Below are 27,774 nucleotides of genomic sequence, written 5' to 3'. Positions count from 1 at the left end.
TTTGTGATCGTATAACACAATATAAAACAAACCCAAAAATTGTATATGGTAAATAAGCTTTCAATATAGTGATTTTACCCTTATGGGATAAATTTAAAAGAGGGTAGGGGAGAAAATAGAGAGGTAGAAGTGAAAGAGATTAGAAGCAAGGCTGGATGACAAAGGAAGATTATGCAAACTTTGGGAAACTGGTAAAGAAGACAGAAAGGAAAGAAAAGGAAGAAATAAAAACCAGAATAGAACAGAACAACAACAAAAAATGAGAAACCAGGTTCACACATAAAAACAACAGTAAACAATCAAGATAAGACAAAAACAAGAAAAGAAGAAAATGACTGGAAAGGTTTTCCACTGCAAAGCATGTTTCTGCTGTCACTGATAAACAGAGTTTATCAACAGGATCTAGAGATCCTTGTTGATTAACTCCAGCAAGCCAGTTGTAGCTTTGTGGCAGGATAGTAGCTAATGCCAGCAAGCCTGCATGTTTAGTTTCACTGAAGTTCAGGCTGGTTCTGGCTGTAAAGCACGAACCCATTTTGGTTAGCCCTTAGTATTCCATGTGCATCTGCGAGTTTGAACTCAGTTTCTAGACCTCCTACCAGTTTGCACTACATTCTGTTTCACCCGGACTCTTAGAGTTGCTAAGTAGCACCAACCCATAGCTATTCTGAATTCTGAGCTCAGTTGGTCCTTCTCTAAGATGACTGCTGGCCAGTTCCCCTCTCTTGGGGGACCTCTACACCCACGTAATCACCAGCCACTGCAATGTACCATGTCTACTTTTCTGTTCCACTAGTGTATTGCTTGGTGGAGGCCTCTGGGGTTGCTAGTAGTCATTGAGCAACTATAGGCTGCCCCTTCCTCACAGTGAGTTAGGGCCCAAGGAGAAAGTACCATTTGCCACCTCTTTCTTCATCCAGATGTCCCTCTTAGCTCTCCCTGAGGGCTTTACTTCTTGCTACAGATCCTTCCTAGGTCCTGGGGACCCACTTCTCTCCTTTTTCACTATCTCATGTTGCTTTGTTGCAGTATCCAAACACCAAATCTGAGAGAGGCCGTGTCTCTGCTGTTTGCCATTCTGCCATTTTCCATCAGAAAGCAGCTGGACTTGCCACCCAGCAAAGAAACCCTGGGCTGTTGCTTAGTTCTGCAGCATTTTTGTTCCTGTGGATGTAAGTCTGGGCTCATGGTTGGTTATGGCTGCTGAATTTTCTTTTCACCCTGTCTCTGGCATGTGGCAAGTCATATTGTAAACCATCATTCTTGAAAAATTAGGTAAACTGCCTTCTGAGTCCCTTGCTGAAGTTTGTAGGCTTGGTGGTCTGTGAGACTAAGTGGCAGACATCCTGAACTGTGGGGTCAATAGGTATGGCTGTTATTCTCTCCATGCAGCGACAGAGCCTTGTCTAGTCTGTTAGTCTTGTTAGAAGAAATCCCTCCATTCTTAGATGCTGAAGAGTTGCTTGTTGCTGTATACAACAAATGATGGGTAATGAAGTATCTGAACCTCAGTGGAACTCTCTAGAAGGTAGTATTTGAGTTCTCATCTTAGCAAAGAATCAAATGTAAAAAGTCAGGCTGAGCTATGTAAGAAAGAGACTAGGTGAACTAGCATGATTTAAGGGGAATAAAAACTTGTTTTCATTCTATTTTTTAGTTTGGGGTGCAACAGGTACTTATATTTTCTTACATTTGAAATACATGTGTGGCTTGGAGTCACTTCCTGGAAAGGAACAGTGAAGGTTGTCACGATGAATTGGGACTACAGAATATACTAATTTGCTTGTCATTGAAGCTAAGATGGTTTTGGGGTGAAGTATGCTAGAAAGATAAAGAAATTGGACTGTTTCTATAGGAAGAGGAGTTATTATGAGATTTTTGTAACTTTATTATGCTTTGTGATGATCAGGAGATGAGAATTTAGCAAGAAGTGATCCCATAAATCTCATGTCATTTGGACTTACTGTGTTGGAGTCAAAGGCACTTTAAGTAGATTCAGACATGTTTCATTGGTTCTAGGCTTGTTGGTGTTGTGTTTACTTTTAAGAACCAGTCACTACTCATCTCTTTACACCACACCTTCAGTCATTTTTATTTGATTATTCTCACTGAACTTCAGAGTTTAGTGGTTTTCACATTTCCTGACAACCAAAAGCTAACCAGTACCTTTAAACTCAGTACTTTATAGGTTGTTTGATGATCTATCTGGATCCTATACTTATGAGGGTGTGTGTATAATTTACTTTGAATGAATTAGTCAGTTTTTTTCTTTTGTAAACTGAAAATGTTTTGCAGGTTTAAAGTACTGTTTAGGTATGATCGCTGATATAGTCGTTATACCTTTTTCTGCCTGTCAGAATAACAGGCCCAGGGTTTATTTTTTCTTCCCAAGAAACTCTCCAGGGCTTTTATCCCCCCCTCTCTGACCCCCTTTTCTTCAGTAACCTGTGCCTTTTTTCCTCCCCTTTCTTGTGTTTGGAAGTTGAAGAGGCTCAAGTTGGTATCCCAGCTCTGCCGCACTGGCCACGAGACCTTGCTGTGTCCCATTCTTATCTTTGCCATGAGGATAAAATTACACAGCAAGGGTCAGTTCCCTTTGCTAGCCTTCTTTTTATGCTCCCTGTGGTGTCTTGAATGTGACGTTTCAGCCTAGAAATCCCTTTTCCAGTCTCCCAGCTGGTTAGCTAAATCTTTCTAGTCATGGTTTGGTTTGGTTTTGCTATTTAATTGCAGAACTAGGGGTTGGACCCAGAGTCTCAGGCATGCTAAGCAAACTCCTCCCACTGAGCTACATCCCCAGCGCTTTGTATTTTTTTTTTATTTTGAGATAGAGTCTTGCTAAGCTGCCAAAGCTCTCTTTGTTTCTATTTTTGTTAAAATGGTGATTTTGACGAGTCCCATTAATTCTTTATGGGGCCTGATTCCTGTGGGGCACCACAGCACCTCTCCGAGGAGGCAACACTGGAAACCTAACCCTTATTCAGGATCTTTATGGAAGGGTGGATGTGTTTGCTAGAAACAGCTGGGGGGTGGCCCAGACCTGCAGCTCATCAAGTGCCTCCCTGACCATCTAATGTAATGCATAAGAACTAAAAGAAAGCTTATTTCCAGAAAACGGGGGAAAGAGAGCCAGAAAAGGGCAGTGGCCAAAGTTGATGTCACTGAGATTCTGCTGGCTCCCTGCTCTCCCTGCCCTGGCCTCTTCTTAGCAGGCTGTGCTGCCCTTTAGTTCTCCACTTGACAGCGACAGATACAGGTGTAGGCTGCGCTTGGGACACTGAACTGTCATTTTGGAAGAAAGTGTAACTGTGCCATGGGCTTCAGGCCATGTACCTGGAGGTCTCTGGGGTTTGGGTACTTATATAGTGGACGAGGTGACTACATCCATGGGACTCAGTGAACACATGTTTCCTCTACGTGATCCTTCATTTCACCAGACCCATGAATGTAAAGCTCAGAGCTGTCTGCAGCCAGCTAGGAAAGAGGAGTGTTCTTTGTCATTACAGCTATAAACCTAAAGTTCGCATCTTATCCTATGTGCTTTTTGAAAAGCCACACATGTCTCACTAAAGCCATTCTTTGGAAACTAATGTGCCAGTTCAGCCATGACAGTTTTTTGTGGAACATGATACTTAGCTGGAGGGTGTCACAGGGCTCTGTTTCCTCAACTACCCGATGGAAGGGACAACTGGCAGCAGTGCTTGGAGATTAATTTAGACATTATTTTTGGTAGTACTTTGGAACTTTTGAAGCACAGGACAGCTGTTTGTGTGTACTTTGTTTGGTACAGGGTAGTATGTGAAGCTGAGAGAGAAGGGGGGTGTCATGCCTGTGAAGTCTGCAGTTGTTACCTAGGGAGGTAACACACGTGTGCGCTCATGTGTACATGACACAGTGAAAGGTGTTTTTCTGCCCATCTCTGGTGACTTAAAGTGGTGAAAAGGACGTGGTAGGAAGGCTGGTGTCTGAGCTGGGATTCGAAAGGTTGCCTGTTGAGGTAGCCAGTGTGGATGTAATTTAAGCAGGTTTTAGAGGGAGAAGGAATGTGAGGAAAGTCACGGGTCTGGAATTCTATCGGGCCTGTACAGGTCACAGCAGTCATTGAACTGCTCTGGGGCATTGGTTTGGATTTACTCTGTAGAGTGGTGGGAACCTGTGAGCAATGTTGAATCAAGGAAATGTAAAGATTAAAATGCAGCTTTAGGGTGACTCATCTGGCAGCAGTTGAAATGGGTGGAATAAAAAGAGGTTCTCTTTAGTGGAAGACAGTATAACTAAGCAAGTACATTGAACATCACATCTGTTTACCTCCCAATTACTGCTTTAAAGAGTATGTGAAACAGAGGGTGGGAAAGTACATTTGGAGACATGAGTCGGGGTGCTCTGGATTCCCAGCCGCAAGGCCACGAGGGACCTCCTGCAGTAGTGCCTGTAAGATGACTGTCAACAAGGCGAAAATGAAGGCCTGCATGGCCCAGAAGTGCCCACCCTGTACCCTCCTGTGGTGCCCTTCTCTTGACTCTGCTTTTGGTTTTGATTTGGTTCTTGTTCCTGTCTGGCTCTTGACGTCTGTAACTTACTTCCATTCTTGGGCTGAAAATAGCCAATACTGGACACTGATGTGTTTGTCTTCCTGGACTGTCCGTGACTGTTTCCAGGAAACTGTCCCTGTCCCAGCTGGTTGAAGGAACTGCTCCTGAGACCATCCCACTCCTGTTCTGACAGAGCCGTAGTCCCAGCATGTCCGCAGCAGAGAGCTGAGAGACAGGTAAAGGAAGATAGTCTACTCTGAGGTTTGGTTTCTTCAGTGTAAAAGGAAGATAGACTCATTGTTGCTGTTTGGCTGTGAGACTTAAATGAGGTGATGACTGGAAGGGTTGGTTAGTAACCAGTGAATACTGGTTGCTCGCAGTCTTTTCTGCTGTCTTTCTATTCTAGATAAAGAACATAATCTTAGGAGCTAAACATGCTCTCAAATCTCTCTCTGCAGTCCCAGTGGTACTTTTCTCCCTTCTCTTTAGTCAAAGCTTTGATATAAAATGTTTAGCTAACATTAAGTTTGTTCTCCAAGCGGTTCTACCTTGAGGAATGTTCCCCGAGACCCCAAGATGTATAATCTGGTGGCTGCTCATCCTCATGTTTGTGGCTGTTGTATTGATGGATGTTGGCCCGGGAACCCTTGACAAACTTACATGATGCAAGAACAGTGTGAGGTTGGCCCCAACCATTGCGCCATTCTGATCACTCTGTTTTGTAAAAGGCAGGATCCAAAGTTCTGTTTGTCAGAAGAGGCTGAAATATCTTTCTTACCCATTGTGAACCATGCTTGGATTACAGAACTGTCCCTATCATAGGATACTTTGTGATGGTTTGTGACTTTTTCTGCTACAAAAATTTACTGTCCTGTCACCATCTCCCAGTTTGCTCTCCTCCTACCAGTGTGCAAGCTACCCTTTTCCCAGGAAAAGGTGATTTTTTTGTGTGTGGCTTTTTATGTCCCAGGGTGTAGGCAAATCCAACTCAGTGTCTTTCCCTTGCTCCTGTCCCTCTGCATGTGATGGAAAGGGAGAATGTCGGACACATCCCAGTTTTTAGCGCATTGCAGAGAAAACGAAGTCCCATAGTTCCTTTCCAGAAAAGGGTGGTCACAGTAGAGCGCCGAGTGGGACCCAGGTTTCACTGTCCCCATCTATTGGGAGAATTGAGGTCTCAAGCACGTACCCTCCAAAGGTAAACCACTTTGGCTGCAGCGTTGTCTAAGGACTTTTTTTCCTTTAGAGGAGACAGAAAATGGCTTATTTGCCATCCAGTGATCTATTGTTTTGTTTTTCGGCCTTCTGTCCCTCAAGCTGTGTGTTCTTTGTTTTTTTGTTCTAAAAGGTCTGATTTACTGCATTGACTCCCCTCTGCATGGCCTACCCACCCAAAAGACCCCAGTCTCTCATGCCTAGCCTCGCACTAAACCACTTATGTCAACATTTGCCTCATATGTTTGGGTTCTGGTTCTGGTTCTTTTTTGGCTCCTCTTTTCTTTCTATGGTGATGATACTCTTCTCAGGAGTTTTCCTCCAGGTGAGCCCAGGTTATTGTCATAATCAGTGCTGGTCAAGCTCCCTCTCCAGTGCTCAGTTTTATATGATCGTGGGTCTGTGTTCTTAGTTCTGTCCTCCCTGCTGTCCCTACCTCTTGTCTGGTTGCTCCATGACTTAAAACCTTTGAAACACATGAGTGACAGAGAGGCACCTGTGTTTTCATTCAATTGGAACAATGTGCTTTGCTTTTCAGGTACCCAAATAAGCTGCTTCTCTCCAAGTTCTTTCTCCTGGCGTCAGGCTGCCTTTGTGGATTCTTACTGCTGGGCTGCTGTGCAGCAGAAGGGCTCCCTGCAGAGCGATTCTGGAAACCTCCCACTGTGGCTGCATAAGGTACTGAGGGGGGCATTTTTCAGTCTGTCCTGTTTGCTTGTAAATGAAAATGCTGTGCCCATACAGAGTCACGGGTAGGTATGGCCCACCATCATCAGAGATGGGTATGGTTGTGGCTTACATTATAAAACTGTAGCACTTTCAAAGACATCTCGGAGACTACTTTGGCATCTTCGTGTAGCAAATGTGCAAACAGGTGTTCTTCGGATTTCACTTTGTAGCAGAAGCTTCTTGTCATTAATACCCAGCAGTGTCTGGCCCATGGTGGCCTCTCAGGACATTGGAAATGTGTGAATGAGCAGAGCTTAGATCCTTGCAAAGCAGAGCTTCGGCAGAGCAGAGCAATCCAATCCAAGCATAGCTCCTTGGCTGCTACTTTTTCTACTACACACAGGGTCTTTTGGGAAAAAGACCCAACAGAGAGTTCAGTTGCCTCCAGCCAGTGTGTCACTAGAGCATCCAGCAGCCTATGGTGCCTCACTGCAGAGGTGTTCGCTTTAGCCAGATTTTAGAGTAAATTCCTTTGCTTTCAGATGAATCCAGATACTGCAAGGACCAAGAGATACTACATAAGACACATCAGTATGCAGGTTCTGTATCATCTGGAGAAGAGATACAGGTCAGGAACTGTGGTTGGGGCAGTGCTGTGAGGCTCTGGGGGATGCGTAGAGTCTGGAAAGTTAAGCAACTTGAGCTGGTATTATCAAGTATGAAGAAGAACATTCTCTGAGCAAGTAGTGGTATTGATCTTCTCTGTGCCTGTGAAAGAGGACTTTGTTTCAGCCTGTCATTTTTTGCTACTAGTTCTTTTGGTCTTTTGTGTGTGTCATTTTGTATTCTCATCTGTTGAAGAAAGCACAAAATTTTAACTTCTGAAAAACTGAAGATTGAAGTTATTATTGACTCTTTCTTGCTTTAAGCTACTGTTGAACACCCCAGTCAGTATTTCAAGAAAAATTAAAATTCAGAAAACAATTTCAGGAATGTTTTCCTCTGTGTTTGTTTGTTGCATTCAGTTTGGCATAGAGATGCCCTGTTGTGACTCCTGTTTTGATTTGGGCTGGACTTTTCTCTTTGATTTCAGCTTTAGTTTTGGGTGGGTCCTGATCAGATTTGCGTTGTTTTGGAGCTAGGGCAAGGTGGCGTAAGAATCTACACCATGAACAGGCTCGGTTCCAGAAGTTCAATAGCTCTGTTTGTAAATCTCAATCTACGTTGCTGTAACTGAAGTCCATGTGTTGTAATGTGGTTGCAGAAACACAAAAATGTAACCACTCACTTGGCTAGTCAGTGATAAAGCTTTAGACAAATGGTGTAATTGGGATGGTGTAGTGTAAGAGTCTAGAGAGATGAGCTGGGTGTGGTGGCACAGGCCTGTAATCCCAGCACTCAGAAGGTTGAAGCAGGTGGATTGCTGCAAATTCTAGGCCAGCTTGGGCTATATGGTGAGTTCAAAACCAACCTGGATTACATAGCAACACCCTGCCTCAAAACAAAACAAAACAAAACACCAGAGCAAACTGGGGGTTTAACTCAATGGCACAAGATCCTGCCTGGCAGGCGTCAGGTTGTGAGCTCAATCCCCAGTAACAAAACAAAATCCAGAATCTATAGGATTGGTAGCTGTTGTAAAACCTTTGGAGAAAGGAAATGCAAAGGTCCTTATCCAAATGATAAGGGTAGAGGAAGTGTGTTAGATCAGGCCGAGGAGTCAGGACTTCTAGCTATAGCAAGAACTGGGGTCTACAGACTCACTGCCCATTGTGCCCCAGTCCCGGAAGGGAAAATGTGGTGAGAGTGTGAACACCCAGTCTTTTCATTGGGAATTTGAAGGGTCATTCTTTCGGTGTAGGCGAGTTCTCCAGAGTTAAACCAGCCCGCACAGGGACTAGAGTACTGGTGTGACTCATTGAGTACCAGTGAATAAAGCAAATGCGACACTACCTTCCTGCCGGAAACATACCTGCATCCTCTCTGGAAGAAGGTAAGGTCAGTTCGGTGTGGGTGTCCCATCTTTTGGCTTACCTTGGCTATAGTATGTGAAGAACTGTCCTGGGCATGTCAAGCATGCTGGCATACAAGTGTAATCTTAGCACTTGTGAGGATGAGGCAAGAAGATCATCATGAGTTTGAGGCCAGCCTGAACTACATAGCAACACCTTGTCTAAAAAAGAAAGTTACCTTGGACCATATAATATAAAATATAGTTAATGTGTGTGATAACAAAGCTGCCTGTATTTTAATATTATAACTTTAGAAGAATGTTTGATGGATTTGTGATGGGCACAGGAGGCAGTCAGCAGCACTGTGCAGGGCTTTTCCTCCTTTGTTACCTACACAGTTGACATTGCAGCACTATAATTAAGTCATGAAAAATGCCACTGAAAATCACATAATTATACTAAAAGTTTACCATCTTTTGATGCTGCATTTCTCGCTGTCCTGGACTGCTTGTGGGTCAGAGGCTGTAGGTTGAACCTGCTTGGCTTGGAGCTTTGAATGATTCTCTGTTTTTTCATGGATGGTGGTCATCAGTAGTCACTCAGAAATACCAGGAAAAGCAAGGGGGAAAAAAATCAGAAATAGAAACAGACCCATAGAGATCTAGATCAGACACCTATTTGAAAGAATCATTAATCGTGTTCAGAGAATTGTGATAATATGGAGAATTTCACAGATAACTTGAAACTACATAGAATACTGATATATAAAATTTCAGGCCGAAAACACTAACAGAAAGTTTGTTGTAGCTGACATTCAGGGTCCTCCTTATGCTAGACAGCCAAAAGCCACAGATGACAAGTCCCTTCCTGAAAAAGCTAGAGGGAGAACACACATGCCAGAGAATACTGCAAAGGAATAAACAGAAAACTAGATGGAAAAGGATGAGCTATCTATGGCTATCCTAGAAACCAAGGAAAGCATTTCCCTACAGAGCAGTGAACCCTGTCACCTTCTGCCACTGGGATCACAATAGAGCCAAACTGACTTAAGTTTAGTGCAGTCACTAATGATGCTGGCAGAGGAGGGACTGCAGTAGAGAAGCAGGAGCCAGATGGTGGTGGGTGAGCAGTGAATGGGAGGGGAGGAAAAAATGGTGAGAATAGACAGTTTCTTCTTCCCTTACGGAAAAATCTTGCTTTGGTAAATAGAAGAATGAATAACAAGCTGGGTGGTAACCTGAAGGAAGGTTGGAGTCCAGGAAGGCTTTCTAATATGAATCTGTACAAATTCAAACACTGATAGGATAGAGAAGGCGCTAGAGTTGCAGGACCAGAGAAGCACAAAGACACTGCCTGGGGCGGTGCAGCATTTTCCAGGAGAGACTCGTTCTTCTGGGGGGCTGTGAAGCTTGGACTGACTGGAAGCCTGGGAGATCTGAGATCTGAACTTGGTGGTCCAGGTGTTAATCGTTAGGGTACTATATAGGAGGGGATGGAGGCAGAGAGAGAGCCACAAAGGGAAGACTGCAATTAGGGAACTGAAGAGAAGCAGATTTTTTGAGAAAGCAAAGTACAAAGAAGCAACACTTGATGTCTTATTAGATTACACTAAAGATAGTTGAGTGATATCAGATGGTTAAACGTGGGACCAGCACACCTTGTGGCGGGCTAGATTGTCTTGACATTGCAGGTTACGCAGTCACTGTTGTAGCTGCTCAACTCTGTGGAGATCGACAACATATATACGGTAGGCTGTGGCCAGATTTGTCTCAGGGCAGCAGTGTGAGGATCCTCAAGGCAAAGACAGCCATGTGACCACTGGGGCTGAACTAGAGATGTGCAGCCACAACCAAGGATGCTGGAAAAGGTGGGAAGGATCTTCCTCGGAGGCTCTGGAGGGAAGAGGGCCCTGCTGACACCTTGTTTTCCAATTTTCGGCTTCCAGAACCATGAGAAGTTGTTTTCAGTTTTAAGCCATCTAATTTGAGGGGTTTGGTTAGGATGGCCCTGGGAAATGATTAGGGAGAAATCAGGATCAGGCTGATTGGAAATAAACCTGAGCCAGATATTGGTGTTGCTTTCTTAAGCCAGGCTAAAGCCAGTAATCAGAACTTCTTTATTTCTCTATTGATCTTTTTCAAGTTTCTCTCCTGCTCTTGTCTGTTTCTCTCTTGGGCACATGCACAAAGTATTCACAACAAAAGTTTTACCTTTGCCAGGGATTTAGCTCAGTGGAATAAGTGCCTACCTTGCAAGCACAAGGTTGTGAGTTCAGTCCCCGGTTTACCATTTTAACCAGTTTTAGATTTTCAGTTCTGTGCATGTAGTACAGATTGCTGTATAACAAATACCATCACCAGCATCCATCTCCTGAGCTCTTTGATCTTCCCGTACTAAAACCTCGTACCTATAGCTCCCCATTCCTGCAGCTCCTGGCAACCACATTCTTTCTGCCTCTAAGAATCTGCATACTTGAGACAACTCATATAAGTTATACCTTTACCCTTTGTTGTTGTTTCTCTTGTATACTCTCAGTATAATGGTTTCAGTGAGGACCGTCCATTCCTTTCTAAGGCTGAATAATACTCCGTTGTTAGTTTGCACCGTGTTTTGTTTATCCACCATCCATCAAAAGACATTTTGAGTTGTTGTCCATTGTTGGCATCATGAACATCTGTCTGCACCTGTCCTCTAACTTCTGGGTATCTACTTGGGAGTGAAGTTGCTGAATTCTTTTCTAATTTCAAAAGGGTTTTCCCTTTGTGGGAGTCATTTCATCCAGGCTCTTTGTTTCCCAGAGGTGACCCCTAAGGCCAGAGCAATAAATGCTTTTTCTAAGGTTCCACAAGCATGGGACCTCTCCCATCACACTATGGTACTGAGAATTGAACCTAGGGTCTTCACACTAAGCTACAGCCCCAGACAGGTCGTCCATCCCCCCCCCCCCGCATTTGTTTTGAGACAGGATCTTGCTACGTTGCTCAGGCTGAGCTCCAGCTTACAGCCTCCTATAGCTTCCCAGAGTACTGGGATTACACCCAGGTGTGCCATGACCAACTCGTTCTACTTTCTTGAATGTGCCCACCCTAATTGGCTGTTATTTTCTGGTTGTGCAGTCCATCTGCTTCTTCATTCTCATGTCAGGGTTTCCCTGGTTTCCTATGGTATCTCTAAATAGCTCTCCTCACCTCTGTTCTCAGTCTCCTTTTCTCGTGCCCATTTCTCGTACTCACAAGTAGTCTTATCACAGCTAAAACCCTGAATTATTCCTATGAAATTTTATATCTATTTTAAAATATTCTGGCTAATAAGACCCCTGCTCTGTTTTCTGTGAACCGTCCTGCCCTCAGCACTAGCCCTCCCAAGCGTACACCTCCATCTCCTTAAGAGCCTCCTGGCCCCTTCCTTTATCTGGCTGATGCCTAATGCATTATTCCTCTGTCTCAGCTAAAATGTCACTTCCACCTGGAAGCTTCTCTGAACCTCGAGACTGACCAGTTTTTGTTTGATGCATCACTTCAAGAGCCAGTCAGGTGGATAGGAAACCTTTAGGAATAAGACAGCAGGATGCTGTGTGAGCAGGAGGGCAGTGTCCCTCTGAGAGACATTCAGACCTGAAAGACAGGGTGCCAACCCGGCAGTGTATCTGCTGTGCCCACCCTAATTGGCTATTTTCCGGTTGTGCAGTCCTAGAGTGTCTTGTACTTTTCCTGGTAATTACATCTTTCTTTTCTTTTCTTTTCTTTTCTTTTCTTTTCTTTTCTTTTCTTTTCTTTTCTTTTCTTTCATGGCACTACAGATCAATCCCAGGGCCTTTATACCAAGCTACATTCCCCAGCCCTTTTTATTAAGAGTCTCAAAATTAGTTCCTAACTTGCCCAGACTGGATTCAAACTTGGAATCCCTCTGCCTCAGTTTCCGAGCGTGCTGGAATTACAGGCATGCACCACTGCACCTGAAGCTACTTAATTATTTATTTATAAATCTAATTCTGTGCATGTGGAGACTGTGCCCATGACCTTTTTCTCATGTAACCCTGGAACATCACATTGCCCCAAATGGGTGCTTAACACAAGTATGTAGGAGAAAGAGACAAATGAAGTAGCAGAACCAGACTTTGATCTCTGGGGAATTTTGACTAATGATGGGAGATTAGAAGCAGGATTTACTTAAGCACTTCTCAATTCAACTGTGATGCCAAAGTTAAAACCAGAAGATTCAAATCTCCCCAAAGGCATTACTCAGCGTAATGCTTGAGTATCAGTGTAGACAGTTCACACTCTGGTATAATCAGTTTTCTTTCATTTCTCCTTTTGTCTTCCTCTTTTTCCACCACTCCACAAAACCCATGGCCTCCAGTCCCTTTAAGATCCAGGTCTTTGTTGATGTGGGTGTATTCAGAGAAACCAGCAGGTGGCGCTTGAGGACTACTAGGCTACTTTTCTGGTTCAAATTCAGATGTAGGCAACAGTTAGCAAGATTTCTGTCTGAAAAGAAAACTGGAAGACAAAACTAGTAAGAACAGCAACAAAAATGATAATTAACAAGGGAGCAAATCTTTATTTCTCTTAAGTAGATTCTCAGAAATTAGAGATCCCTGAGGCTGCCAGACCTGAGATTTTTAATTGCCTAAGAGTCCTTGTGAGAATAAGGGTCCTGGGCTTCTCTAAACCATTAGGTTGTAACCTCTCAGGGTAAGGCCAAAAATTCGGCTTTTGTCAGCTTCTCAGGAGATTCTGATGCTTGTAGTCTGCTATGGGCACCCCTGGGGTAAGTCTGTGTTTTTCAAACTCTGCATGCAGAGCAGCAGGTCATCTTGTGGACATACTGATTCCAATTCGGTGGGCCTAGGGGCGCCTGTGTTCTGCATTACAGCATCCGCACCCTGTGAACAAGTGCCGGTCCAGGAGAATATTCGTAAGTTGGATTTGTTCATAAGTCAAAGTGAGTCTTGCACACCTTTGACACAAATACACAGTGAACAGCAGTCCCCTCCACATCAGCACTGCTCTTCCTTTTGATTCCAGACATCCTGGGCTCTGATTGAGCACTAGTGTACATGACCACACTGTGCAGTGAGCACACAGTTGTACAGCTGATGACATCTGGCAGGCAGGTGAGCTACCTCCACAATTTGTGTGCATCTCCAAATCTTTGTAATTTGAGGTCTGCTTGTATCTATGAAAGTTCCTAACTCGAATGTTCTTAAGTCAAGAACTTACTGTACTTAACAATCTCCCAGGTCAAAAATGAAGTTGCTGCTCTGTGGACCACTCTGGGTAGCAAGAATCTAAACTCATGGACAACCTGAAACACACGCTCAGGCCAATCTAACCTTTTTCTGTAAAGTTTTGTTGGGAAACAACTTTGCCCATTTATTAACATATTTTCTGTTTGTGCTTTCACATTGTAATGGCAGAGCTGAATCGCTGTATCAGGAACTATAACTTACAAAGCCTCTCACGTTTATCGTCTGTGATGATCAGACATCCACCCAAAGGAAACTCCCTGGCTCTGACTCTATTTACATACAGATTCAGGGGAAGCGATTCCTTGTTTCCTTGAATCTTGGTTTTAATTCTCCTGGCAGAAGTCTGTTATTTCTCCTTTCCACTGATTCTTCACTCAGCTTTCTCTTCTTAAGGCCTCTGCTATGAGCATTCCTCCAGTGTCAGCTGGCATTCCTGGGTACGTCTTCCTTCTGAAAGGGCACTGCCTGTTACTTGCCATCTGAAAGTGCCTAGGGAATACGTTACCTGTTTGGGGTGACCCGCACCCTTCTCATTTCCCCTATCTAGCATTGTCTGTAAGTGGGTTATTTGAACAACATAGCGCCAGATCAGACATCTTTCATGCCTCTTAACTTCCCTTCCCCAACCCAGGGTTCCTCTTTTACCTACTTCCTACTTTCTGGCCATTCTTTTCCTTCTCTGCTAGCTACTTTTCACTTGCTAGGACAAAATATTCAACACCTGAAACTGAAAGGCAGTGAGATTGATTGATGTTGGCTCACAATTTCAGAGAATTTGGTCCCTGCATACCCTTAGGCAGAAACAGCATGGCAGCCAAGAGACAGAAAGAAGAAAAGAGCCAGAGAAAAGGGATATCCCCTGCAAAGGGACGCCTCCAGCCATGTCCTCCTGCACCTGGGCCCCACCTCCTAATAGCGCATCGCGCTAGAAAATCATCAGGGGATCAGTCTGGCGATGAGTGTAGCACTCCAGTTACCTCCCAAAGACTCTGTCTCTTAACACAAGAGACTTTGGGGGACAGTTTAGATCTGAATGATAACACCATCTCTTCCAAGATTTGCTTTCTGTCTGACCCTTAAATGTTCCAGGGCTTCTAGCCCTGGTCTTGTCTCCTGCCATTGTCCGTGGATGATTTCAGATGTGCAGCTGGCTTCAGCCATCTGTGTACTACCAAGTCCTGAATCCTAAGGAAGCCAGACTCTGTTGTTTGTGGTTTCCTACTACCTATCTCCATCAAGATATTCTTGAGTACAGGGTATCTCATGTTCAGAATTTCTCCTTCTCAGGTCTGCCTCGGACCTCCCTCCCCTCTACTCTGAATATGATCCTCCTTGTGTGTTTATAACTATTCCATCATCACACATGTCCTTGCATAAACTAGTTCAGCATTACTGTCATGAGGGAACTCTGCCAGTAACACAGAGCAGGCATGTTTCTGTTCCCGGTGTCACAAGTTACTGAGTGAGAGTAGATTCACGAGCTACATACGTTTCGCTGGCCTGGGTAGTCAGGGAGCCAGGCAGTCACAGATTCATTTATTTTAATACATAAGTCACATCACACTTCACACAATCATATGTAAGTTACCGAATGACTAAGAAAGGGTTAACAGTGGCTATAAGATTCTAAGAGGAAGAACTGACCACCAAGGCAGAGTCTCCAGTGATGAGGCAAGTTGCCGCAGGTGACTAGCTAAGACTACAGGTCCGGCAGAGATGCGGCAGGAAAGGCACAGGATTCTTGAGCACACAGCACTGGTCAAAGCCTGTCTAGATGCAGGCAGTACAAGTGGTCTGCATCGAGCTCACACCAGGGGAACAGTGATCCAGAGTTCATGGCCTATCAGCCCATTGATGCTTTTCCCGGGTGTCTGATGAGTGCCAGGCTGCTGTAGCCATGGTAGGGCTCCTTCTTTCATATGGTCAGAGGAGGGGGTTGGAGTAGTTGTTGTACTGTTGTACCCGGTAAGCTTACCAACTTGTGTTTTCCTGATACATCATATGTGTGTGTGTTGATTCCATTTGACATGTTTATAGTTTTTATTAGCATGGCTAATTCATTAAGCTGTATAATTAGTGCAACGAGGAGTTGCTTTAGCCAGGAAGTTGGGTGGGTCCCACATTGCGTAGTTACCTGTTTACACACCAAGTCCCAAATTATTCTGCCTCAGTGTTGAAAATGGAACGAGCTGCTGTTTGTGAAATGGAGTTCCATGGGCAGAGCACGGCCTGAAAGCTCCTGTCACTCACAGCAAGGTGCGGCCTGCGTTCCAGATACCCTCAGTCTTCCCTTTCCCACCTGAGATGCGTGTCCTTTTCTCCACTGCTGCTGTCCTCGTTACGTGCCTTCACTGCTGACCTTTCTGCCTCCCTGACTTGCCTTGCACCTCTTCCCATGTTTCCTTTCTGCGAATGTCGTGATTTCCCACATAAATTTGATCAGCCTTAAACCAGCGGCATCCTATTGTATGGTATGGGAGTTGGGACTGTTCATAATTGAGTCTCTGAGTTTCCCAGAGCTGCTGTAACAAATTGCCATAAATGGTGGCAAATGACCACAGCAGGAGTGTATTGCTTTGTAGTTCTGGAAGCCTGGTGTCCAAAATGAAGATGCTGACATTGGCCTTTGCTGTTAAGATAGTTGCCTGGTGTCTGGGGTTTCTGTTGCCTGGTTTCTGGTGGTTGCTGGCGAGCCTACGATTGTAATGTGTGTAATGGGATTTTAAATGTGCCTCTCCAGTCTCTTTCTTTCCATGTCTCCCATCTCCCATAACTGTCTTCACATAAGGACACTGATTGGATTACGGCCCTCCTAATTTATGCCACCCCATCTTAACTAGTTACATCTGGGGAGGCCCTGGCTCCCGGTGGTAGCACTTCCTGAAGTTGCAGGTAGATGTGACTTTTTCAAGGATACTGTTCAACCCAGCGCACCCTTCCAGCTACAGCTTTTTCTCTTTCCTCACTCATGGGCTGGTTCATTTAGTCTGATGCCATGTGTGGGTGAAAATTCACAGGCAGACAGGGATAAAAGGCTTTGAAGTGGAGGAAAGTAGATTCCCACAGGGCCACAGAGGAGATGAAAATAGAGCTGAGTGTCAGAATAGTTTAGATTTGGTTTGGTTTGGTTTTTACTGTACTGGAGACTGGACACAAGGCTTTTGCCCTGAGCTACATTCCCCACTTTATATTTTTCAATTTTGAGTCAGGGTCTCTCTTAGGCTGGGCTTGGAGCTGTGATCCTCCTGCCTCAGCCTCCCAGAGTGCTGAGATTACAGGTGTGCATAACCATATCTGACTTTATTTTTATTTTTTATTATCTCCTTGCACTTTGGGACCCAGTTCAGGTGTTGTTTCTTTTGTGGATCTCCTCAGGGACTGATTCTGTTTCCTCTTTGCTTAGAGCATACATATATGGCTGTCACATCCATGTTTTGATTAATTATTAGAACTTTGTGATCTTGGTGAAGACCATGTATTTAGCCTGCATTCAGCCTGCTGCATGTTACAAAGCAGGTATCTGAGAATAAATTTACCCACCTGCATTTAATCCCATAAAACAAAATCACATGCATTTCAGGGGGCTGTGCAGTCCTGCGTGAATGATGCTCCGCCTCAGATGAGGTAAAAGTAACTTAACCGTGGAAGGAGGTGGCACCAATCCCGTCATGTCTCCTCCCACCCAGAGGTGCTGCTCTTCTCACTGCGCTCCTTCCAGAAGCATCGAAGTTTTAAGGCAAATAGTCCAAAATTTGTGGTTGAAAGAAACTGCTTGGTTCTCACCACCTTTCGAAGAACTCATTGCTGTCAGGGGCCTCATATAGGATGATGGGATCATGACCCTGAGCAAGGCCACACGTCTCAGACCTGACCGGAGTGGACAGAGCCAGGAGCCAGGCTGGTGCTGTCCAGCAGATGCACTCAGAGTGCTGGAGCTTGTCCGTGTTTCTCATTTGGACAAAACAAGTGTGAAGACTGTAATTTAATGTTTTGAGATTCCTACTTCAGTCAAATCAATTATACGACCTTGTGAAAGACTCAAAAAGGCCTTTGTATTTTTGATGGAGCAGGGAAGAAGTTTAAGAAGTCTGAGTAAACAAGAAATGGGGCATTCAACTAATACTTCCATTGCAGTGACCAGGGTATGAGGATATTTTAGGGAAAAAACTCAATACGCAATACCTTTGAACATTTATTTTTATAATTAGTGAGTCATGCTGAACTATTCATCGGTACTAATTACTGCTTCGCTTGGGTATGTTAGAAAACTTGTCACAGACCATTAGCAGTCACTGCTTAATTTAGGGGAACAGTTTGAGGTAAAAGGTTGTTAATCAAATAATGTTAAAACCAAAGTGATTATAAAAGCATTTCATGGCCTGGGGATATAGCTCTGCAGCATAAGCACCTGCCTGGCAAGCGCAAGGTCCTGAGTTTGATTCCTGGTACAAAAAAAAATTCATAAACCCAAGTTAGAATTAATTTCACCCCCATGGTTTCCAGAGGAAATGTCTGGCTCTCTTAGTCATGAAGCAGTACAAGTTCTTCAGGCAGCTCCGTTTTCATATACAGGTCAACTGTCAGGGAGGGCAGGGATTAAAGAGCCTGGCTTATTCTTGTACCCAACTGTGATTTACATAGCCAAAATCCAGCTAATCACAGACTGCCCTATGTGGCATTGTGAGTATCAGATCTCTGCGAATTGGGTTCATAATTTTATGAAGCCCTGTCCAATGCCAGGACCCCAAAGTAAAGCTGTTGATGTGAGAGGGCTTTACAGAATTTCAGGCTCATTTTTATTTATTTTTCTCTTTTCTCTTGGGCAGGGGTTTCTAATATGGATGGATCCTGATAGTGTTAGGAGGCCGTGAACTGGAATAGGAAAACAGATGATAGCCTTTCCATTCACCTCTTACTAAAATTTAAGGCCAACAGTACATAGTGATATTGTCATACACATAACTTGCAGGTAACTTAGAATATTGTCATTACTTTTCCCTACTTCAGGGTTACTATTAGACCATCAGTGACTCCTCTGATGTGTTAGTGTAGGACCTCATGTAAAGCTGTTTTTTAATATTTCAGTAAATTTTACAGAAAGTCTCTAATTATGAACAAGTTTTGTTTGGGAGTACATTTGTAAGTCAGATCCATTTGAACCCAACAAGGTCAGTCTTACACAAGACCTTGTGAAGTTTGCAACTCAAAAGTCCAAGCAAGGAAAGATGAAGAAATTTTTCCCAAACTGAGAGAACCAGGTAGACATGACAGCTCACTGCAGTGGCTGCCCGACTGGGCCCTGGAACAGAAGGACAACAATGAAAAACCAGTCAAGTTCAGGGTAAGTCTGAAGTTCAGTTTATAGTTTATCAATGACAGTTCCTCAGTCTAGATATGTATGCCAGGAGATGCCAGGTGCTCTCGGCAGTGGAGCCAGCTGAGGGTGGGTTTTGCAGAGTGGTCTGCAGTTACAGTGAGATTCATAGCTTGGGCTCTATTGACCACTCCCAGGGATGTTTTGGATGGAAGTCTTGTATCAACTCAAGGCCATCATGACTCTTCCAGTCACCACTCCAAGAAACCGTGGAGATAGGCCAATCCAGAGGTAAAGGAGAGGTGTAACAGAGATGTGGAGTAGTGCAGAGTGTACTGGGATGGAAAAGGCATTGTTTGGGATCCTGTTCTGACACTGTCACTTACCACCTTTGTGACCTGGGGCCAGAAACTGTTTTGAGTTCTTCTTCCCTTATGCAGAATGGAACCATTCACACAGACCTTGCTAGGTAATATGCCTGCCTAAGTGGCCCTTTTGTTAGTTTTGCCGCCTGTGTTTTAGGGTCAGCTTAGCCTTAGGTACTTAGCATTATTCACAAACCATATGGTTTAATCTTCATGACCCCTGGATGACAGGACCATTTCATAGGTAAGGAAAAGGCACCGGGGCTTAACTGCCTCATTGCCTAAGGCTGCAGAGCTGAGCTTGCAGGGAGCTCAGAGCTGGCTGCAGCTGGAGGTGTTCCTGAGCCCTGGGAACGGGTCCACCCTCCTGGTGGATGCGTTCCAAGTGACCGTCTCTCTGCTTGACTCCCACCTCCTCTCTTGTCTGCTTCATGTGCCCTTCAGCTCCAGGAGGCCTCTTCGTGATTCTGCTGCCCACTGCGGCTGGTGTCTGTGGACTTCAGACTCTTCAGCTATGAGATCAGCTATAGCACTGATGGACCTTTCACATTCTGTGAATTTTATCTGCTTGTCCCAGCTGTCATATTGGGATAATTACTGAATCATTGAAGCCACAATTTCTTCTGATCTCTTTTGGGTGTAGTCAAATTCAAGAGAGAGAAAATATCAGAGGTTTAAGGTTTCGTGGTCTCTTAAAACCACAAGTTAAAAAAAAAAAAAAAAAAGCACAGGCTATTGTGACATATACTTTTTTCTTAATTAGGATTTTGTTCAGGGATTGTTCTACAAGACTCGGGGGTGATTTTATGTTGTTTTTTCTTAGAAAGGAAATACTGTGTGTCACCATGTAGTTACCAATTACCTCAAATTAATGTATATTGTAATTAAAATGTAATGTAATGTAATGTAATTTAAAAAGGCAGTTGCCAGGGCTTGCTTAGCTACCTGGGCAGGACAGTTGAGCCATAAATAGTAGTTATTAAGTAATGAGCCCAGTTTCTACAAGTGACATGGGCACACATGTTTGTCTCACAATGACAAGAAGCAAGCGAAGCTCTTCCCAGAGTGAGGTTCCCGCAGTGGGGAAGGCCCTGTTAACTTTATGATTTGCTCTCTTGTTTTCAGTTTTTCCCCTACATCCTGTTGCTGTTCGCCATCCTCCTGTACCTGCCACCCCTGTTCTGGCGTTTAGCTGCTGCTCCTCATATCTGCTCAGACTTGAAGTTTATCATGGAAGAACTTGACAAAGTTTACAACCGTGCAATTAAGGCTGCAAAGAGTGCCCGTGACCTTGACCTGAGAGACGGTGCCTGCACGGTTCCAGTTGTCAGTGAGAATACAGGGCAAAGGTAACTTGGTCCCCATTTTTGTAGGTCAAGTTCTCTGCCCTTTTTCCTGCCAGTCTGGGACTCGAGCTTTTATTGCTGGTAGAACAGAGAGGAAGGACGTCATCCACCTAGTGACAGTCAGGAACATCTGATCTCCCTAGACGCATTCCCTCCCTCTCTCCAGCACCTGTCTTGATGGCGCCTTTCCTTGTAAAACTTCACGGTCTGCTCTTCTGAAATTCTTACAGGGCTGGCAGGTTGAGGAGTTAGCTTTGATGTCTCCTTCATGACGGCAAAGCACAGGGTTTTGAAGCTACCAAGCTTAGAGAAAGAATGTGAGCTGAATACGGAATGAGTAGTGACTGCTATGCCTTTTCACATTCTTTCTCTGGTTATTGACAACAACAACAATAATAATGTTAATTGCTATCATTTTAAAATACTTAGTGTTTCCCAGATGCTCTATTGAGTTATTTGAATGCATTATTTTCCCCAGCTCTAGGACATTATTAACTGATTGTATTTGTTTATCTCTCCTTTCCACCCCGTCCCCCAGATAAAAGCTTCCTAGGAGCTCTAAGTGGGAGCTGCTTCATGTTAGTGCAGCCTTTTTCCTTGTCCCCCCCCCAGTGCCCTAAGCACCCCCTGTGGAAGGTATATGTCTTCCAGTTGAATTGAAAATACATCCTGTACTGTATACTTTCAAGGAATATTGTAGAGCTAAAAAAAATCAACAGTTTGTATTCAGGAACTGGTACATTTATTTAACAATTGCTAGGAGCCAGGCATTGTTCTAAAAATTTCTAAATATTATTTTGTTTAATTTACTTTAAATTATAAAGGGAAAAGTATTATATTATTACTTTTCTTCCTTTTTTCTGTAAGCCTGATTTTATTCCCTAGTACTCTAATGAAGTTATAGGTAGAGGAGTTTAGGTGTTTGAAATTTTCAGTGTGATATTACTGGATGTGTTATTGTCTTCTGATATTTGATGATCTTCCTAATGGTATAAATTATTTGTGTTTCCCTTTCTTTTTAGTTTGTGGGAGATATCTGAAAGCCACTTCAAGTACCCAATTGTAGAGCAATATTTGAAGACGAAGAAAAACTCCAATAATTTAATCATCAAGTATATTAGCTGCCGACTGGTGACACTCACCATCATATTGTTAGCGTGTATCTACCTGGGCTATTATTTTAGCCTGTCTTCACTGTCAGACGAATTTGTCTGCAGCATCAAATCAGGGATCCTGAAAAATGACAGCACTGTCCCTAATCAGTTTCAGTGCAAACTCATTGCTGTTGGCGTCTTCCAGTTGCTCAGTTTCATTAACCTTATGGTATATGTTCTGCTGACGCCTGTGGTCATCTACACACTGTTTGTTCCATTCCGACAGAAGACAGATGTTCTCAAAGTATACGAAATTCTGCCTACTTTTGATGTTATGCATTTCAGATCCGAAGGGTACAATGACTTGAGCCTCTACAACCTTTTCTTGGAAGAGAATATAAGTGAACTCAAGTCATACAAGTGTCTGAAGGTACTGGAGAATATTAAAAGTAATGGTCAGGGGATTGATCCACTGCTGCTCCTCACTAACTTTGGCATGATCAAAATGGACATAATCGATGGCAAAACTCCCATGTCGGCAGTGACCACGGGAGAGGAGCCGGGGAGCCAGATGGCAGAGCTCAAAGGTAGGATTAGCTTTCACCAGAGGCTGTGGAAGCCCCCAGATGCCTTTGCATGTGTACTGACCAGCGTGGCCTTGCCTAGCATGGATTTGAGCTATTGTCATAGCATTTGAGCCTAGGGGGAAACCCAAGGCGGGGAGAGAGGCGGGTACTACTCCTAAATTTCCAGAGAAGGAAAGCTATAATTTTCTGGTTGTTCTGTTTTCCTTTTGTCACTCTCTCATTATCTCTGCCTCTTGTTTCAGCAGGCCTTCTACACATTTTCTTCTTTACATTTGTTTTGTCTTACTGGCTTTTCTTTCTGTACCTCTGGTCCTTTTACCTCTTATTTTCCAGCTTTTCTCTTTTAAAAGGAACTGAGGGTTTATCAGTTTAGTTATTGCCGTGACCTGACTTCACTGTGCTTGGAAATTAAGCTAAGAAGCAGGACCTGGTAAAACAAATAGATGAGAAGGATTTTTGCAGAAGAGAAGATGACTAGTACTGATAGTTTCTGCTACATCTCTGTCATAAATACTTGTTTTTAATTTCTGCAGATTTGGACATACACAGTGAAACTAAAGCAAATAGCGAAGAGAAGAATGCTCGACAGAGACTTCTGAATTCCTCTTGCTGACGATTTTGTTTTTGAACTTCAAATCTCTGACTTCTGAAACACAGGATTCATTTTGACTAAAGCACTCCATTGGGTTCACAGTTGGTCTGCAGTAAATGGTTTTCGGTAGTGATAGTGAGCATGTCTTATTGAGCCCCTAATGAACATAATGGTCTACAAAGTGTTATGGAGGATTGGTTAACTATAAGCAAGTGGAGATAAGTAAAATGTAGTAGCTGTATACGTAGAAGTCCATGTTGATGAAAAGTAGAGTGTTTGGAATCTCAGAGACACATCTTACAGTGCCCACGTGTGATGGGGCCCAGAGCTTTTACTTGTACAGAGAACAAGTACTTCAGGAGATTTGTTTTATTTTGTGAAACAATAAACATACCAGGATATAATTTAATACACATTTTTCATGTGCCCTTACTGATATTTGGACAAGAAAAGCATTCGTTGGCTTTTTAGTCAAAGGCCAGCCTGCACCTGGCGGGGTCTTAACTGGGTGTCAGTCTGGTGCCTTGCTCTCGTACACTTGAGCTCTCCTCGCCGTGTTGGCCCTTTAGCTAATTGCAGTCCTCTAGCCACTGTTCGTTGAACTCTGCTCTGAAGGGCGGCAGGCTCAGGTACTGCTCCAGTTGAAAACTTAAAGGTAATCTAAAGGATATTCAGTTCATACCACAGTGATTTCAGTGTAAGAAAGAAAGCTTTAAGAAAAAGCCCAATAGCAAATCAAAATCTGAATTTATAGAAGTTAATACAGTCACTTTCAAGGAGATTGTTTACAAGATGCCATGAAGGCACACGAAACAAACTTTGCTTAAATGTATTAACAAAGTTTACAGTGCGGAACACTTTGCCTAATGTGAACTGAGCACCTAAGTGATATTTGCCATATGCCTGGAGCCACAACAGCTTACCAGAGTAAGCACAGCTTTTAAAAATGCATTTTAATTTATACAACGTCAGAATTAAGGTCCTTTGGGAAGAACATTCTAGCATTGATGGGGTATTATAAAATAATGCTATAAATGGATGGCTTAGACAAATACAAGCATTGCCCTTTAAAGCTAAGGAGAATTTTAAAAACTGTTCCAAATTTTGTGTAAATATAGCCTTATGTTCACATTTTATACAGAACATTCTTAACTAATTTGTTGACCGTCCCATTTTTTCTTAGAGTTCACACATTGCTTAAGTGAGTAATCCTCAGGAACCTCAAAGTTTATTTTTGGTCCTTAGGGAGAATTGTTTACCTAATAAAGTGTGTGTGTGTGTGTGTGTGTGTGTGTGTGTGTGTGTGTAGAGCAGAAGTTATGTAAGCTGCTGTCTGCCTTTCAGAATATACAGAAAAGCAGATTTTATTTGTGTTTTATTTTGTGATAGTTTCTGAGCTCAAAAGCAAGTGATATCAATTCAATCAGCTATAAATTATTCTCTTTTAGATATGTATTACTGTTGAAGTATGTGTGACTTAGAAATTGTGGTAATTTAAATAACATTTCATTACATTTTTATATCACTGTATCAGAGATGTTCTACCACAATTCTTTTTATTCGAAAATTTGAAGAGTTTTGAAATGTTTCTAGGCTATGATTATTTTCCCAGAAAGCTTCATCTTCCCAGTAGGCTCCCCTAATTGGTATTTTGAAGTGATAAAATGGATATTTTATTCAAGAAGACAAAGAACTCTCTAAGCCCTACCATATGTAATTCTGTCAGATTTGTGTACTCGGGGTCCTTGACCTCTTGCTGGGAGTTCCATTGAGCCTGCAGGGACCCCGGCATCTCAGCAGGCACTGGCAGGAAACAGGATAGGCCAGTATCTGCACAGTCTAGTAAAAGACAAGTAAGGCATTCACAGTACCAAGAGGAGAAAGTGTCTGTGACAGAGGCCCTGCCAGAGAACGGCAAATCCTCTGTTCTGGGGGGATGTGTCTCCCTGCTTCTTTTCCTGGCTGCTGATTTTGAGAATCTAATCACAATTTTTCCAGAGGTAGATGACCTTCTTAAGGTTCTTTAGCCACAGATGTTGTAGGTTAAAATCCACACAAAATGATAGCACAGGCAATGATTTTGAACAGTAGAAGGACTCAGTTGCCTCCTGTCCTTCCCTTTCACAGGGTGGGAAGAAGAAAGTCTGTGTGGACTGGGCCCTGCTCATGAATAACAGACGTAACTCCGAAAGGCTGGGGTAGACAGCTGGTGATGCACTGTGGCCTGGAAAGTTAATTCCTCCATCCCAGGTTGTTGACTTGGAGGACTGCTCTTGAGAACCGGTTTCCAAAGTCGAGAAGAGAGCTTTTATAAGCACTAGTTGCTTTATAAAGAGTACACATAGAATGCACATGACCACTGCGGGTCACTACCTTGTTTCTGGCTCAAGTCTCCCTAGTGAGAAGGCTGCTGAAGCAGACGCAGTGTGGCAGTTGGGAGTGGAACAGATTTTTTTTGGAGGTGGGGGGAACAAATATTCTGAGAGCAGTGGTCCAGCACACCTTTAATTTTACCACCAGTTCAAACAGAAACCTCTAGCATAGAAATTCTTCTCCTTTGGGCAGTTACAAGTCCCCCCGCCAACCTATTTTTCTGTCTTTCTGAGACAGGGTCTTGCTGTGCAATTCAGGCTGGCCTTCAACTCACTTTGTAGTCCAGGCTGGTCTCGAACTTGCAGTGATCCTTCTGCTTCAGCCTCCCAAATGCTGAGATTTCAGGCATATGCCACCATACCCAGCTCCCCCTTATAAATATTTTTTAAAAACTATGGACTGGTATCCTCAGGAAATACACCATTTTAAATGTATTCCAGAGGTTGTTACAGCTTGTGCATATGAGGCAAGATTTATTCTAACAGCGAAGGAGCAGCTCCTCTGCAGAGAGTTCTGCCCATAAGGAAGCTAACGTCAGAAATGAACGGCCTTCACTTCCTAGGACGGAACAAAGTCAGTAATATGATAGGAAGCCGCGGTCTGGGCATAGCGAAGCTCCCAGTACTGACTGCTGTTTTCCCTCTGGCCTACATCTCATCATCATCTCCATTGAAAGAATTGTTCAGAATAGATCAAAGATGAGAGTGTTTTGGGGTTTGGGGTTTGATGGTTTTGCTTTTTGTTTTTTGTTTCTTGTGAAGGGGTCTCACTGTGTAGTTCAGGCTGGCCTTGAGCTTACTGTGTAGCACACACAGTGATCTTTGTGCCTGTGCTTCCAAAGTGCTGGGGTTACAGGTGTGTGCCACCATGCACAGCTGCACCACCAGGCCTGGCAAGAGCTTTTATCCGTTGCTGCATCACCCATTCCTGAAACAGTGACCAACATACAGTAGGCCACAAATATTTGAGTAAATGCTGTTAGGATAAATCCTAGTGTGTTGGCAACTGTAGTTTGATTTTAAAAGGCATGTAGTCCTCGGCAGGGAAGAGGAGAGGGGAAGCTCATTTAGCCTCTTGGTAGGAATGTTTTGGCAAATGAACAGCTTTCCATTATAAGTAGTGACAGTCTTGTGCTTTTTATTGTGGAGTGAGTCATGACTACTTTTCAAGTTCAATAAAAGTTCACTGTTGTCTTGCAGTAAGAAAATTGAAGTTTGAAAGGTTTTAGTCTCAGTAATTCCCCAGAATAAATCTCTTGAATGGAAATGTGGATTGAAATGTGCAATTACCAGTAATTGAGGTTTTATCTGAGGGCAGTGAGATGAAATGGCTCTTTTGGGGGCACTCTTTGGTGCCCTTCTCTCTTTATTGCAAGCACAGTGAAACCTTTTTTTTAAAAAAAGGTGCTAACACAGATACTGTTGTGTCACATGTGGAATGTAACATACTGATTTGTGATTGGTTTACCTGCATGCTTTAAATTAAATGTGTTGGTGAGTCCCCTTTTAAAAATCTATAAAAATCCTTTGTGACTAAAGCAACCGGTGTGCTTAGTAATTGTGTTTCAAGTTCCTGTAAGTTGTCTTCATGTCTTAAGGTGCTTGTTTCTCTTCCCACCAGAGGAGAAATTCCTTGTAGGATTCTACAGTGTTAGAAGCATTTCCTACAAAGCCTGAAATAATCAGCTCCTCCTTAACAATTTGCCTTTTAAAGCTATAATTAGAATTTAATGATATTCACCAAAGTGGTACTCTCTGTGTAAGTTAAATTCTCTTTAATGACTAAATGTCTTCCAAACTTTTGAAGAAGGCCAGGTTTATAGCTCAGTAGCCTAAGCACCTGCCGGCAAGTGCAAGGTCCTGAGTTTGATTCCAGGTACCCTGCCCCCCTCAAAAAAAAACTGAAGAAAAATATGTGTTATTTTTGCTGTGCCATTTGAGAATGCTGCCAACATGTGAAGAAAGACTTTAAAAATTAAGATCGTCCTGGATTTAATTTCATTGTAACTGAAGATGAGCACAAATGATGATGTTAAGAAATGATCCTTTCAGAAAACAAAAATTTTGAAGGCCTTGTACTTCGGTAGTTGTCACTACTGTATTTCATATTTCCAAAGGAGTCACTGGCCAACCTCTGCATTCTGGTTCTTCTGCCTGCATTTAAAGTAGGCTCAAGTTAAAGCTGCTGTGTCTGTAGATAGTGTTTTTGTTCTGCATCATGGTGTCTATCTAAATAAAACTTCTCTGGGTAATAAAAAGTGTGTTAGTACTTTTTCCTTTCTCTTTAGAAAAGTCATTTCACAAAAAAATATAGCAGGAGATGAGTCCTGAAATGTCTGGAGGCACATTTGTCATTGCTGGATGAATAAAATTTAGTAGGCTCCTTGTACTTGATAAAATCCAGCTAACAATAACCAACGGAACACAGTCCTTGATTAAGCATCCATATGCTTCAGGATATCTAAAGCAGAAATCACATTTTCTG

The 27,774-nt window shown here is 43.2% G+C and overlaps 1 protein-coding gene across 1 annotated transcript in view; it reads left to right on the top strand.

The window, feature by feature from the left end:
• Positions 1 to 27,547, top strand: part of Panx1 (pannexin 1) — a 45,044-nt gene extending 17,497 nt beyond the window's left edge. The window contains exons 2-5 of the mRNA XM_003468542.5: positions 6,286 to 6,425; positions 20,424 to 20,647; positions 21,667 to 22,325; positions 22,859 to 27,547. Of these exons, the coding sequence (XP_003468590.1) occupies positions 6,286 to 6,425; positions 20,424 to 20,647; positions 21,667 to 22,325; positions 22,859 to 22,938 (1,103 nt within the window). The 3' untranslated portion in view covers positions 22,939 to 27,547. The remainder of the gene's footprint in view (positions 1 to 6,285; positions 6,426 to 20,423; positions 20,648 to 21,666; positions 22,326 to 22,858) is intronic.
• Positions 27,548 to 27,774: the final 227 nt, after the last annotated feature.

Source organism: Cavia porcellus, unplaced genomic scaffold (assembly GCF_034190915.1).
Source record: "Cavia porcellus strain 051 isolate PalLab524CR breed Dunkin Hartley unplaced genomic scaffold, mCavPor4.1 scaffold_9, whole genome shotgun sequence".
Classification (NCBI taxonomy): domain Eukaryota; kingdom Metazoa; phylum Chordata; class Mammalia; order Rodentia; family Caviidae; genus Cavia; species Cavia porcellus.
This window is presented reverse-complemented; position numbering and strand designations above follow the sequence as displayed.